The sequence below is a fragment of the Onychostoma macrolepis genome, chromosome 17 (assembly GCF_012432095.1).
Source record: "Onychostoma macrolepis isolate SWU-2019 chromosome 17, ASM1243209v1, whole genome shotgun sequence".
Classification (NCBI taxonomy): Eukaryota; Metazoa; Chordata; class Actinopteri; order Cypriniformes; family Cyprinidae; genus Onychostoma; species Onychostoma macrolepis.
This window is the reverse complement of record NC_081171.1, coordinates 12,660,212-12,674,448: the sequence shown is the minus strand read 5'-3', so window position 1 is coordinate 12,674,448 and position 14,237 is coordinate 12,660,212. Positions and strand designations below refer to the sequence as shown.

At 38.8% G+C, this 14,237-nt stretch overlaps 1 protein-coding gene across 1 annotated transcript; it reads right to left on the bottom strand.

Annotated features, from left to right (window-relative positions):
* Positions 1-10,813: 10,813 nt before the first annotated feature.
* Positions 10,814-12,634, bottom strand: LOC131523296 (D(1C) dopamine receptor). The gene has a single exon (XM_058749582.1). It carries the CDS (start codon positions 12,579-12,581, stop codon positions 11,244-11,246), a length of 1,338 nt encoding a protein of 445 aa, XP_058605565.1. The 5' UTR covers positions 12,582-12,634; the 3' UTR covers positions 10,814-11,243.
* Positions 12,635-14,237: the final 1,603 nt, after the last annotated feature.

Genomic DNA, 14,237 nt, shown 5'->3' with positions numbered 1-14,237 from the left:
AAACACTGCAGAATTAATAGAAAGTGGGGCACCGATCAGAAATGTGTCTCAGGACTGCAATTGTTTGGCAACTTGATTAAAAAATTCCTTGAGACAACAACGTGGGATTTACTTTGCTCAATCATACATAAGCTCTCTGGGAAAAGGTAGTTTGAGGTTTTGTGGTTTGTTTGTTCACGGGCAATGCATTTTGAGTTAAATTAACAGCAAGGTCGTGTGTCTTTACCATAGGGAAAAAAGCAAGTTGGTCATTACAGCAATTGTTTTTGCACATGTAAGGAGGCTTTTCACACAGCAGGAATATGGCCGCTGTGTTTCAGAATGATGATTACAATATAAATGAGGATTATTTCAATATTTGCGTCTTTTTTCATACCCACTTGAGGAAAGAATCTCTCTGTCTCGCTCTTTTAATTCTCTGTTGGCCTTAATGATCCGCTGCAGATGCTGTGTGTAGTGGCCTCTTGCAGAGAAACTGACTGAAATGGGGCATGATATTGAATTTCAAATCAAACTCTTCTATTTGCAGCATAAACACAGTGGGTGGTTTGACTATCTGTGCCACTCATCTTTCATTCATAAAGTCACATTCAGTATTAATAACAAAGGTGAAATCCTTTTCCACTGTGTGCTGATCTTAATCGATTTCAGAACAGTTCGGGTCAGTAAGCCACAACTTAGGCTGTGGGAATGTGTCAGTCTTTTTCATGCATGACTACACTGGCTGCATAAATACATATTTATATTTTTATAGGTTAGTGGTATCAGGTTATGTTTTAGTGACCCTGGATTTCCCCTTAAAATGCAACACATCACCTTTTTATTTTTACAGATTTCCTATAAGCTCATTCAAACATTGATATGTGACATAATTTTTTTCTCAAAAACTGACAAAAGCTGTTTGAAATGTATTGACTTTACATCAGAATGCTTGGTGAGTGTGGCCATCATCATTCTGCAGATTTCTTCTCTGTCTCCGTTTTCAGAAGAGTCTCTCACATGAAATTGCTAGTGCAGAATCTGGCTCTTTCCTGATTTGAAACCACATATTCATTTGTAATGAGCAGTTTGGGACTACAACTGCAGAAAGAAATCATACTGCCTCTATGTATCTTTATTTTTGTAATGTTTATCATATTCATTTTTATGTTTTGTGAAGGAATGTGACAAGCAAATCACATTTAATGAAAGTATATTAAGATTCTGTCTCTGTCTCTTGCACTGTTTCCTTTCTCCGGCCTGCGACCTCTACTTTCATGAACCTGTCTATGATTCATGTGGCATTTTAACTTCTCATTATTCATCTGCCTTTTCTCCACTTATTCATTTCATCTGCGGTTCCTGCATGTCCGAGAGGTCTGTGCATGAGTGCTGGAGATTGTACAAGCTAATTGGAAGCACTACCACAGACTGCAGTGTACTGCTGCATTAATGACTGATCAGAATTGAAATATCATCTTTGTTTCACTAAGATCATAACATTTTATAGCATCTTTCTTAGAATTGGTGTTTGTTTTGTTGCATCAAAAGCAGGTGCTTGCCAGTTCTTACTGTAGGTGGCTTAACTTACAGCCTTGGCGCAGTTACACACACACACACACACACACTTACTTACTTAGCTATGTTTTTATATATGGCTTATGAATATTTTGAGGTAACCCTAACAGATTTTTCCCCAGCATTTATTGTTAACACTTATATATATTATGACATACTGCCATTTAAAAATTTGGGATCAGTAAGATTTTTAATGTTTTATAAAGAAGTTTCTTATGGTCATCAAGGCTGTATATATTTGATCAAAAATACAGTAAAAATGTAATTTTGTGAAATATTATTGAAATTTGAAATAACTTTTTTCCATTTTAATATATAGTAGTCAGCATTTGAAGTGGCTCAAAAAAGTTAATCAAAGTTGTCCTGAGACAAGAATGCATTTTGGATTTAGGTTTTAGGACAACTTTGATGAAAGGTTTTGATCCATTTCAAATGTTAATTAGTGCACTTCAAAATGTAATTTATTCCTGTGAAACAAAGCTGAAGTTTTAGCATCAATACTCCAGTCTTCAGTGTCACATGATCCTTTAGAAACCAATCTAATATGCTGATTTATAATCGATGTTGGAAACAGTTGTGCTGTTTAATATTTTTTGTTAAAAAATATTTAAAGTTTATTTATTTAAAGTAGACAATTTGTGTTACAATACACAATATACTATTCAAAAGTTTGGGGTCAGTAAATTTTTTTTTTCTTTTTTAAAGAAATTAATACTTTTATTCAGCAAGGATGTGTTAAATGGATAAAAAGTGATAGTAAACACTTGTTTTATTAGAAAACATTTCTATTTTGAATAAATGCTGTTCTTTTTAACTCTTTATTCATCAAAGAAAAAAGTATCACAGGTTCCAAATAAATATATATATATATATATATATATATATATTGGTGTAAAAATTAGCGCGTTAACGTAGGCGATTAATTTTTTTCAGTTTAACGCGTTAAAAATATTTAACGCAATTAACGCAGGGGCGGGGCTACGGTTGGCCACCCCACTCAAAACTGCTGCTTCTGTCACTTTTTCTCTTGACAAGAAGTGCTTTTGTTCAGTCGCGGAACGTCTTTACGACCACACCAAACGGGAGACCTTACAGACGCGCGCTCCACTTCACTTCAGCGCCAGGCGCGAGTCAAACGAGAGCGGAAACGGTACTGGGCTCGCGCTCTTCCATTGCACGCACAAAGGCGCTGGCCATAGCCTGTATTCCTTCATATCAAAGCGGGAAATAAACTACGTGCATGCAATGTCGCGGTCAGTTAAGTCATGAAGTTACCAAAAAGGCGATTAAAGCTGCCTTAAAACTGTGCATGCATGTAATATTTTTTATATGAGTCACATTTATGAACATGTCTCTAAAATGGTTTTCAAAAGTGTCCTGGAGCAGCCCAGCACTGTCTCCCTCATCTAACACACCCGATTCAACTCGTCAGCTCATTAATAGAGACTTTAAGACCTGAAGTGGGTCAGAAAAGGTGAAGAGAGTTAAGAGAAAATATGATGTGTGTCAGATCCGCGCTATGTTCAGCAGCGACAGCTCTTGATGAAATAGCAGCCAAAACAACCTAATAACCAGCTGCTGTGATGTCTGTTCGTTACAGGACAAAAGAAAAAAAAAGAGGAAATCAATAACTTTTATATAGCTTTAAGGATTCATCTGTGTTTAATTTAGAATTTAGTGTTTAATAACTTCAATTTCAATTTCTGTATATTTCTGCTGAAGGACACAGGTAAATATGACATTTATTATAATGGGTTTATGTGAAGATTGTATTAAGTTCACTTAAATTAGAAGTTATTTTTTTAAAGTCTAATAAATGTTAAAATTGATAGCTCTCAATTATACTGTAATGTTGAATGGCTATAGATCATAGTCTATATATAGCTATAGTATATAGTCTACAGTCCTAAGAGCAGTTTTATAGAGAAATCAGTAGTATTGGTGTCAGTGACACTGTCCTTCAGTCATTAAAAAAAGATGCCATTAAACAAATATACTGTCTTTGTTGTTTGTACATTCATTTGAAGATTGAATGTGAAATTATTGTAATATAAAAGTATATTTAAAAACGTTAATGTTAGGTGGGATTAATCGTGATTAATTTCAGAAAAACATGCGATTAATTAGTTAATTTCTTTAATCGATTGACAGCACTAATATATATATATATATATATATATATGAGACCCTGGACCACAAAACCAGTCTTAAAGGGTTAGTTCGCCCATTTAAGACATGAAGTTGTATGCAATCCTTACCAGCACTATAGTGCATACACACTGACCCACCCTTTAGTCACCTCCCTGGTCAGAGTTCTGGCCGCTGGAAGTTTTTCAAGATAGTACTCCCGGTTGGTTTCCGGGGCCTCAAAGCAGTGCGTTTTCGTGAAAAATTATTTGCGTTTCAAAGCTTGATTAATTTACATCACAAAAACACGCCTGACAAAATTCATACCTCAGTTTTAATCGGCACTATTTTCTTTCCATTTCTATCAATCCGGCGCTGCTGTCAGCGTCAACAGTGCGCACGTTCAGATCAGCTGTTGATAGCGCGACTCGCTGACAACATGTCTGACTACGAAACTTCTGATGACGAAACCAATTTTAGCACAATGTCAGACAGAACAGATGATGATGAAAGTAATTTTCAGCTTGTTTACCGTACAGTTTAGACATTGGATCATAAAGTTAGTAAATAGAGCTTACCCGTGGTACTGGTACAGCAAAACTCTTTAAAATCATTTTTTTTCTTTTTCCTCCTTGGTTGGGGATGTAATCGTCTTCGCTGAAGTGAGCACTGCACACACGGAAATCCTTGATTCTCGATATTTTAGCTCCGCAGAGTAGCCGATGGCAACCAGCCAAAGCTGTCTCGTAGCTATATCCGAAACTGGAAAACGATGGAATCTGAACGGTGATCCCGGCACATTCTTGTGGTCACAGCCTGGGAATTTACAAGTTCGCACCATTGTTCATTTTCTACTTTTTATGTCGTTGTCATTCGACATAAACACTATGGAACAGCTGATCTGAACGTGCGCACTGTTGACGTTGACAGCAGCGCGGATTGATAGAAATGGAAAGAAAATAGTGCCGATTAAAACTGAGGTATGAATTTTGTCAGGCGTGTTTTTGTGATGTAAATTAATCAAGCTTTGAAACGCAAATAATTTTTCACGTAAAACGCACAGTTTTGAGGCCCCGAAACTAACCGGGAGTACTATCTTGAAAACTTCCAGCGGCCAGAACTCTGACCAGGAGGTGACTAAAGGGTGGGTCAGTGTGTATGCACTATAGTGCTGGTAAGGATTGCATACAACTTCATGTCTTAAATGGGCGAACTAACCCTTTAAGTCGCTAGGGTATATTTGTAGCAATAGCCAAAAATACATTGTATGGTTCAAAATGATCGATTTTTCTTTTATGCCAAAAATCATTAGGATATTAAGTTATCAAGATATCAAGTAGAGATCATGTTCCATGAAGATATTTTGTAAATTTCCTACTGTAAATATATCAAAACTTCATTTTTGATTAGTAATATGCCTTGCTAAGAACTTAATTTGGACAACTTTAAAGGCAATTTTCTCAATATTTAGATTTTTTTGCACTCTCAGATTCCAGATATTCAAATAGTTGTATCTCGGCCAAATATTGTCCAATCCTAACAAACCATATATCAATGGAAAGCTTATTTATTCAGCTTTCATGTGATGTATAAATCTCAATTTTCAAAAATTGACACTTAAGACTGGTTTTGTGGTCCAGGGTCACATAAAATATATTAAGCAGCACAATTTGATTGATTCACCCAGCACTGAGGTGAATCAACAACTTGCTGAAGACCTGAATGAGATTTATTGTAGATTTGAAACCCCCCACACCCGTCCTGACCATCTCTCTACACAACCGTTTACACCTCCAGCAACCCCTCACTCCTGTACTTCAGATCAGTGAAGATGATGTGTGCCAGGTCTTCAGGAAGAACAAGAGAAGGAAGGCACCAGGCCCAGATGGTGTGACACCAGCCTGCTTGAAAACCTGTGCTGACCAGCTGGCCCCCCATCTTCATACAGATCTTCAATAGATCTCTGGAGTTGTGTGAAGTCCCTTCCTGCTTCAAATGCTCCACCATCATCCCTGTTCCAAAGAAACCCAAGACAACAGGACTTAAAGGGATACTCCACCCCAAAATGAAAATTTTGTCATTAATCATTTACCCCATGTTGTTCCAAACCCGTAAAAGCTTGGAACACAAAGATATTTCGGATGAAAACCGGGAGGTTTGTGACTGTCCCGTTGACTGCCAAGTAAATTACTCTGCCAAGTAAATTACACTGTCAAGGCACAGAAAAGTAAAAAAAACGTCGCCAAATGAAATACAAAACTTGCTCTCATCTGAATAGAGGGCTTTGGACCACTGGGCAACAGTCCAGTTCTTCTTCTCCTTAGCCCAGGTAAGAAGCCTCTGACATTGTCTGTGGTTCAGGAGTGGCTTAACAAGAGGAATACGACAACTGTAGCCAAATTCCTTGAGTGTGTGGTGGCTCTTGATGCCTTAACCCCAGCCTCAGTCCATTCCTTGTGAAGTTCACCCAAATTCTTGAATCGATTTTGCTTGACAATCCTCATAAGGCTGTGGTTCTCTCGGTCCTAGAGTCTGGAGGAAGGGTGGAGAAGCTCATAGCCCAAGTTGCTTGAAGTCCAGTGAAGTTTCCACAGTGTGTGATGATTTGGGGTGCAATGTCATCTGCTGGTGTTGGTCCATTGTGTTTTTTGAAAACCAATGTCACTGCACCCGTTTACCAAGACATTTTGGAGCACTTCATGCTTCCTTCTGCTGACCAGCTTTTTAAAGATGCTGATTTAATTTTCCAACAGGATTTGGCACCTGCCCACACTGCCAAAAGCACCAAAAGTTGGTTAAATGACCATGGTGTTACTGTGCTTGACTGGCCAGCAAACTCACCAGACCTGAACCATTGTCAAGAGGAAAATGAGAAACAAGACCAAAAAATGCAGATGAGCTGAAGGAACAAGATGCGCTTTAACTGCAGACTGTCAGCTTTAATTTGAGGAATTACAACAGTTTGCATATGTGCCTCCCACTTGTTAAGGGACCAAAAGTAATGGGACAATTGGCTTCTCAGCTGTTCCATGGCCAGGTGTGTGTTATTCCCTCATTATCCCAATTACAATGAGCAGATAAAAGGTCCAGAGTTCATTTCAAGTGTGCTATTTGCATTTGGAATCTTTTGCTGTCAACTGTCAAGATGAGATCCAAAGAGCTGTCACTATCAGTGAAGCAAGCCATCATTAGGCTGAAAAAAACAAAACAAACCCATCAGAGAGATAGAAAAAACATTAGGCGTGGCCAAAACAACTGTTTGGAACATTCTTAAAAAGAAGGAATGCACCGGTGAGCTCAGCAACACCAAAAGACCCGGAAGACCACAGAAAACAACTGTGGTGGATGACCGAAGAATTCTTTCCCTGGTGAAGAAAACACTCTTCACAACAGTTGGCCAGATCAAGAACACTCTCCAGGAGGTAGGTGTATGTGTGTCAAAGTCAACAATCAAGAGAAGACTTCACCAGAGTGAATACAGAGGGTTCACCACAAGATGTAAACCATTGGTGAGCCTCAAAAACAGGAAGGCCAGATTAGAGTTTGCCAAACGACATCTAAAAAAGCCTTCACAGTTCTGGAACAACATCCTATGGATAGATGAGACCAAGATCAACTTGTATCAGAGTGATGGGAAGAGAAGAGTATGGAGAAGGAAAGGAACTGCTCATGATCCTAAGCATACCACCTCATCAGTGAAGATGGTGGTGGTGGTAGTGTCATGGTGTGGGTATGTATGGCTGCCAGTGGAACTGGTTCTCTTGTATTTATTGATGATGTGAGTGCTGACAAAAGCAGCAGGATGAATTCTGAAGTGTTTCGGGCAATATTATCTGCTCATATTCAGCCAAATGCTTCAGAACTCATTGGACGGCGCTTCACAGTGCAGATGGACAATGACCCAAAGCATACTGCAAAAGCAACCAAAGAGTTTTTGAAGGGAAAGAAGTGGACTGTTATGCAATGGCCAAGTCAATCACCTGACCTGAATCCGATTGAGCATGCATTTCACTTGCTGAAGACAAAACTGAAGGGAAAATGAACTTTTCCACAACATTCTAATTTGAGATGCACCTGTATGTGTGGTTTTTTTTTTTTTTTTTTTTTTTAATTCTCATCTTCTTTTTATTGTCTGTGTGTCATTGTTGTCTCTGTGAACTGGAAGCTTATGACACTAAAATAAATTCCTTGTATGCGCAAGGATACTTGGCAATAAAAGCTCTTTCCTGATTCTGATTCAACAGTTTCAACACTGATAATAAATCAGCATATTAGAACGATTTCTGAAGGATCATGTGACGCTGAAAACTGGAGTAATGTCTGATGAAAATTCAGTGCTGTGCTGCATCATAGAAATAAATTTAAATTGTATTAAAACAGGAAACCAATACTAGAAATTGCAATAATATTTCACAATATTACTTTTTTTTTTTTTTCTCTTTCTTTCCCGTGATGAGCATAAGAGACTCCATTAAAACGCACACATATGGGGGAAGTCGTGCCTCGTGGCCTAATGGTTAGAGAGTTGTGAGTTCAAGTCTCAGGCCGGCAGGTGGGGGGAGTAAAAGTGCTCTCTCCACCCTCAGTACCATGACTGAGGTTCCCGAACCAAAGGCACCGAACCCCCAACTGCTCCTCAGGCGCCGCAGCATAAATGGCTGTCCACTGCTCCGGGTGTATGTTCACTGCTGTGTGTGTGCACTTTGGATGGGTTAAATGCAAAGCATGAATTCTGAGTATGGGTGTTACCTCACTTTCACTTCAGTTTCACATATAGGCTATATACATTCTTACAAACACTCCTTGCAAAAAGGGAACTGTTGAGAAAGGTAAATTATTAATAAATGAAATTATTAAAAATGAATAGTCCCTGTTTTGTTTAGGCAATTTGAATTTGTTGGATCAATAAATGCAAAATGTGTTATTTAGCCATTAAATTCTTATCAAATCCACTAAAAACATTTTGTTCAGAAAGTTATCAATTAGGAATTCTAAAATATCTTTTAAATCAAAGATAACCTGTGCAATCATTTTAAGAGTCATGAAGAGTCACAACATGATTAAAGACAGCAAACAACAAAAGAATAATCCTTAAGCAGTTACTTCTGAAATGTACGTATGCTCCAATGCATGCTGGGAGCTTCTTTGACAAATTAGCAGCATTCAGTATAAAATAGTTAATTCAAACAACTCTGTTAGGCTAGTTTGGGAGTATATTGTTTGACATATTTTGATGAGGATTCTAAATAATTCAAAGATTAATTTTGTGTCTTTGAAAAGCATTAGTATAAAATGTAATTGCTTTTATTCACAGTGCACTGTGATGTGACACAGCTGTGTGTTCTGGCCGGTTGGCAGGGCCATTGGGTTTTTTTAGGGGTCTCAGTAGGTCGGGCCAGATTGGGGTTGCAGTGCGACTCAAAGCCTTTGTTCTGAGAAGATGAAACGCTTCCTGAGCCAGGTGACACTAAGAGCAGCATCTTTTTATCAATATTTTTTTCTCTCTTTTCAATTTGTTTTGAAGAGCTTTTGAATACTCTCACAAGGCTGAAGAATTTCTGAGTGAAAGCAGGATGACATGGAAGGCAAAGCAACAGAAATGGCTTCATCTCTGCACAGGTCCACTCTGTCACTCTCACATATAAAAAATAAGTTGCTGGAAAATTGCTTAAAATTAGTGTCATAGGTATTACCATGAGTCTGATATCTTCCTTTAGTTCGCTGTACCATGTGAGTGACCATGTAGAACCTTTTTAGTCTGTGATGAAAAAGTCATGTATTATATTTCTGAGCCAAGGAATAAAAGAAACAAAGCACATCCTCCTCTTGAGATTTAATTTTTCTTACAAATTTGAAAACATCTATAATAAAACATGTACCGATAAGAGACAGACAGTGCCCAAAATAAATATTCATCATTATAGATTTTATGACTTATCGATATGCTGATGTTGTTTGTTCGCTTTTTAAACTTAATTTCTGAGCTGCCTATACATTACATTTAATGATCTCATTGTTTCCTTGCTTGTTCATGGAGGCTGGGCTGAATAGACCAGCAAAACAATATCAGCTTAATAAGTCGATGCAATGATTATACAACACGATCAGTTTTACGCAACAGGATCTAAGGATGAGATTTCAGCTGCTACCGTCTTAATGCCAAATTCGTGTTTGTGCATTTTACCTCGAGAAACCTGTGTCTATTCATCACATAATGCAATCCGACATGAAGTAGGTTAGAAACAGGGAGGAGCTGAGACATAAATCATTCTACCTCTGGAACGACCTGGTTGTCCTGTTAACAATTCAACCAGTGTAAAATATCTTATTACATGACCTCAGAATATATCACCTTTAAATGTACTTCATGAAGACAAATGATCAAAGTGTTAAAAATTATATTTATGAGAAATTCCCAAACGGTTTTATATGGTCAGAATCAATAACCTTAACCTGGATATGTCAACTCTGAAAAGTATTGCAGAGATTTTAGATATATGAATCTAAAATCTAATGCTTTGTGTGTAATCTGTAACTCTTGAATGCATAAAGAGGATTAGACCTTTGACTGAAATAGCATTTTTCACGCTTTCTAAGGCTGGAAATTAGTTTTGTAGATAAATATGAATTAAGCATATGGACTGGAGAGTGAAGGAAAAGCAGACAAGAACTAGCTTGGATCTCAATTCACTAGCTGCTATTAAAAGCATCCCAGGTGGCACCTCATGAGAGAATGCCAACAGTGTGCAGAGCTGTGATCTAAGGAAAGTTGGCTACTTTGACAAATCTAGAGTATAGGAGATTTTCATGTAAAAGCCGTAGACAGAAAGGTGCAAAGAGATTGTTCTTATCCTGTCTGCATGGACGAAAGCTACATAATTTGCAAAAGTTGTCAGCAAATTGACATTTCTCACATTAAAACACACATAATATATAATATACAATTAGTCATACCGAATTCCATATTTTACTGTACATGTACATGGCAGGTGAACAAATGAACAGGATAGAAACAAATTAATTTAATTAATAATGCTTAAAATAACAATAAAATAGGATGCATTTTCTTTTAAGAAAACCACTGAGGTCAATAAGGGTCATGAGGCCCACTTTATGCATTCCTGTAGGTTTTGAGTTTATTAGCTAATCCTCAAGCAGCAATCGAAGAGTGAATCAATTCGCTTTAAAAGTCTTTAGTGTGCTTAACTGTGACTTTCAGGAGGATAATTTGTAGGGATATTTAGGTTTGTCTGGCGCAAATCTTCGTTTAACGTTTGTAAAAAATGTGTCGCGATAAAAACAGTATTTGTTTCGACGGTGTAACATTTCCTGTTGCTATGGTTACCACCTTAGCGAACTGACCCCAAACGTTTTTTTTGTTGTTTTTTGTGGCAGGCAAAAAAGCCATACTTTTTGGTAACTAAAAAAGTTCTTTGAAATTATTTCCTTTTTGATATGTAGCATTAAACCTGTTCGACGTGCTTTGTAATACCACTAATAATTCGTTTTGGCTTCATTTGAGGAGGTAAAAGCCTCGGTTACCCCCCTAACCCCCTGAGTCATTCAGTAATGATTTGACCTGGGATTCCCTCGCACTCCATGAGTCCCGTGGAGGTGAATGGCGTGATGGTGTCCAGGGAAATCTCCCCGTCGCACTCAAACTGTCCGATGTTGGGTAAGAGCATGTTTTTGTGATTCCGGGACACGTTCGAGGTAACCGAGTCCTTATCGAACGGGAGACTCGGCTCCTCCCGAGGGTTCGGCATCTGAACGGCCAGCGGTTGCGCTTCCTTCTGAAGCGTCGTGTCGTGATGATAAGACACCAGCTCGTTACTGAAATTCACAGTCTCCACTGTGGTGCTGGGGAAAATTTTATTGCAACCCAAAATCGAGGAGAACGCCTTCCTGAAGTCCGCGTTAAACGCGTAAATGACGGGATTGAGGGAGGAATTGGCCCAACCGAACCAAACGAAGATGGTGAAGGTAGTGTCGCTAACGCACTGGCAGAAGGGCACCATGCAGTTAAGCACGAAAAACGGCAGCCAGCAGAACACAAACACCCCCATAATGATCGAGAGGGTTTTTAAAACTTTGGTCTCTTTCTTGAAAGTGGTTTTCAGCGAGTTCTCGTTGGAGCAGTCGTTGGACTGGTGGTGGTTTTGCGCGTGCTCCGCTGCCCTCTCCAAAGAGGAGATCCTGCGGATCTGTGTTTGCGCAATACGGAATATCCTCGTGTACGTGGCGATCATGATGATCACGGGGATGTAGAAACTTATCAGCGAAGACGAGATGGCATACGTCCGGTTCAGGTTGGCTTTGCAGTTGTCGCTGTAGTCGGTGCCGTTGCCCGCTGCGCCCTCCTCATCGTCCTCAGCCATGTGCCAATTGAGCTGGACCGGGATAAAAGAGATGAGGATGGACAGGGTCCACGCCACTCCGATCATCATGAAAGCCACCCGGTGGGTCATCTTGCGCTCGTAGCGGAACGGACTCGCGATGGCCCAGTAGCGGTCCACGCTGATGATGCACAGGTTGAGGATGGACGCGGTGGAGCACATGATGTCAAAGGCGATCCAGATGCCACAAAACCGGCCGAAGAGCCAAGTGCCCGCCACCGCAGATATCGCCTCCCACGGCATCACCAGGACGGCTACGAAGAGATCCGAAACGGCCAGAGAAATGACAAAAAAGTTGGTTACTTTGGAGCGCAGGTGCCTAAATTTGACCACGGCGGCGCACACCAGCGTGTTCCCGAGCAGCGTGGAGACGATGAGGAGGAAGAGCACAAAACCCAGCAGAGCGCGCACGCTGTTCTGCCCGTCTCCATCCTCTCGCTCCTGCGCTCCGTGCGCGCGGTCCTGCGTGTGGTTTGTGCCGTTTTCCATCTCTAAAATCATATCCGTTAATATCGCATCTGATCAAGGCGCTTCATAATGGCCAGTTACCTTGTTTTAGAATACTCTTTATGAGTGATCGGTCCGATTTCCAGCTCTGTCCCATGTTGGCGAGTTGGAAAAACTGCGTCCGTTCCCGGTGCTGAGCGCGTGGAATGACCCACGTTCATGCGCTCGTGCGTCTCGCTCAAGAAGTTCTCGCTTTGTGATTGGTTTATGTCCACACCGCTGAGTCTGTGTGATCCACACCAACATTCATTCCCTCTGAATGACTAGTTGCCAATTAACCTGAAATCACCAAGTTGCCAATTAACGTGAAATTTTTACTAGGTCTGCAGAAATTACAGACAGAAAACACTGTCAACAAAAACATTTTACAAACGACAAATAAAAACACAAATAGCAAATTCTGGTAACAACTGACAGTGCAAACAGATTTTGCAAAAACAACAATATATGTAACAATTCCACATTAATAGTCAAATATAATTTATGTTCAAGTTGCAAAGTTCTGCATGCTGTTGAATCATCCAAATGACCACAGATTCAGTGACATTTGTAATTAAATTAATCTATGCCAATCAGATGTAATTGGTGGTTGAAGTGATTGTGCATCACTTGAAGTGCATGACTGACTGACTGACTGATTGATTTGTTTGTGTTGTCGTTTGCCTAACAGCAAATAATTAATACACATTTTATATTTTATTTTATGAAAATATTAATTATGATGTTATGAAATGTACCATTTCATGTTAACTCTATAAATCATTTTAACCTGTAGCGTATAGTGCAAAATGATTTGCAGTAGTGCAAGAATTTATAGGTCAAATAGTTTTTACTAATTTAAAGAAGCTTTAAAGTCTGAAAAGCTGCACTATTCTGTCATAGAGAGACATACAGTGTTTGTGAATGGCTGCTGCTTACGTGTCGAGCTGCATTTTTTCTGGTTTTGGTTTTAGGTTTCACAGTCTATTCACTGAGGAACTCCCTTTAAAAATAGTCAAACATGTTAATAGATACCGCAATATATTTTTTTCTGCAGTAATGGTATAGTGCACTGAAAAGCTCCATGATTGTTCAAAGTATTTCCAAAAAAAAAAAAAAGCACAAGCAGTTTTTTCAGTTTTTTTTTTTTTTTTCAGGAACCCAGTGAGCACATCATTTGTTTTATATGTATTTGAAGAGTGTGGTTAATAATTAACTTTTCTCCCAAATGTGTTCCTTTTCATCACTTAGACACTGACAGAATTAAGCTCATTAATTTTAATGCAATGACTAATAATGCATCTTAATGAATAAAATCCGGCCTTCATGTTATACTCAGGAAATAACACAGCAGACATTTTTAATTGATGAATGCTGAGACATGAAAGGCCAGGAGTCTGCATTCTCTAAATGTATGAATTTAAGGTGGAATGCATCCTTTTTGCAAAAAAAGAAAGTTTACTCAAGGAGGTCTCCTTTGGATTTTAAATAACAATATACTAGTATCATATTACACTTTTTTAGTATCCACTTTTTTTTAAGCTGTGGATACTCAGAATTTATATCAGATTACTGAATTTCCAAGCATACATAAAGAGTATAACAATTATCAAATTGGCAATATTGCAGATGTTTAGCTGTTAAATTGATTTATTCTTATTACATATCCTG

Coding starts and splice junctions, on each gene's coding strand:
- LOC131523296 (XM_058749582.1), bottom strand. CDS start 12,581: ATGATTTTAGAGATGGAAAACGGCACAAACCACACGCAGGACCGCGCG.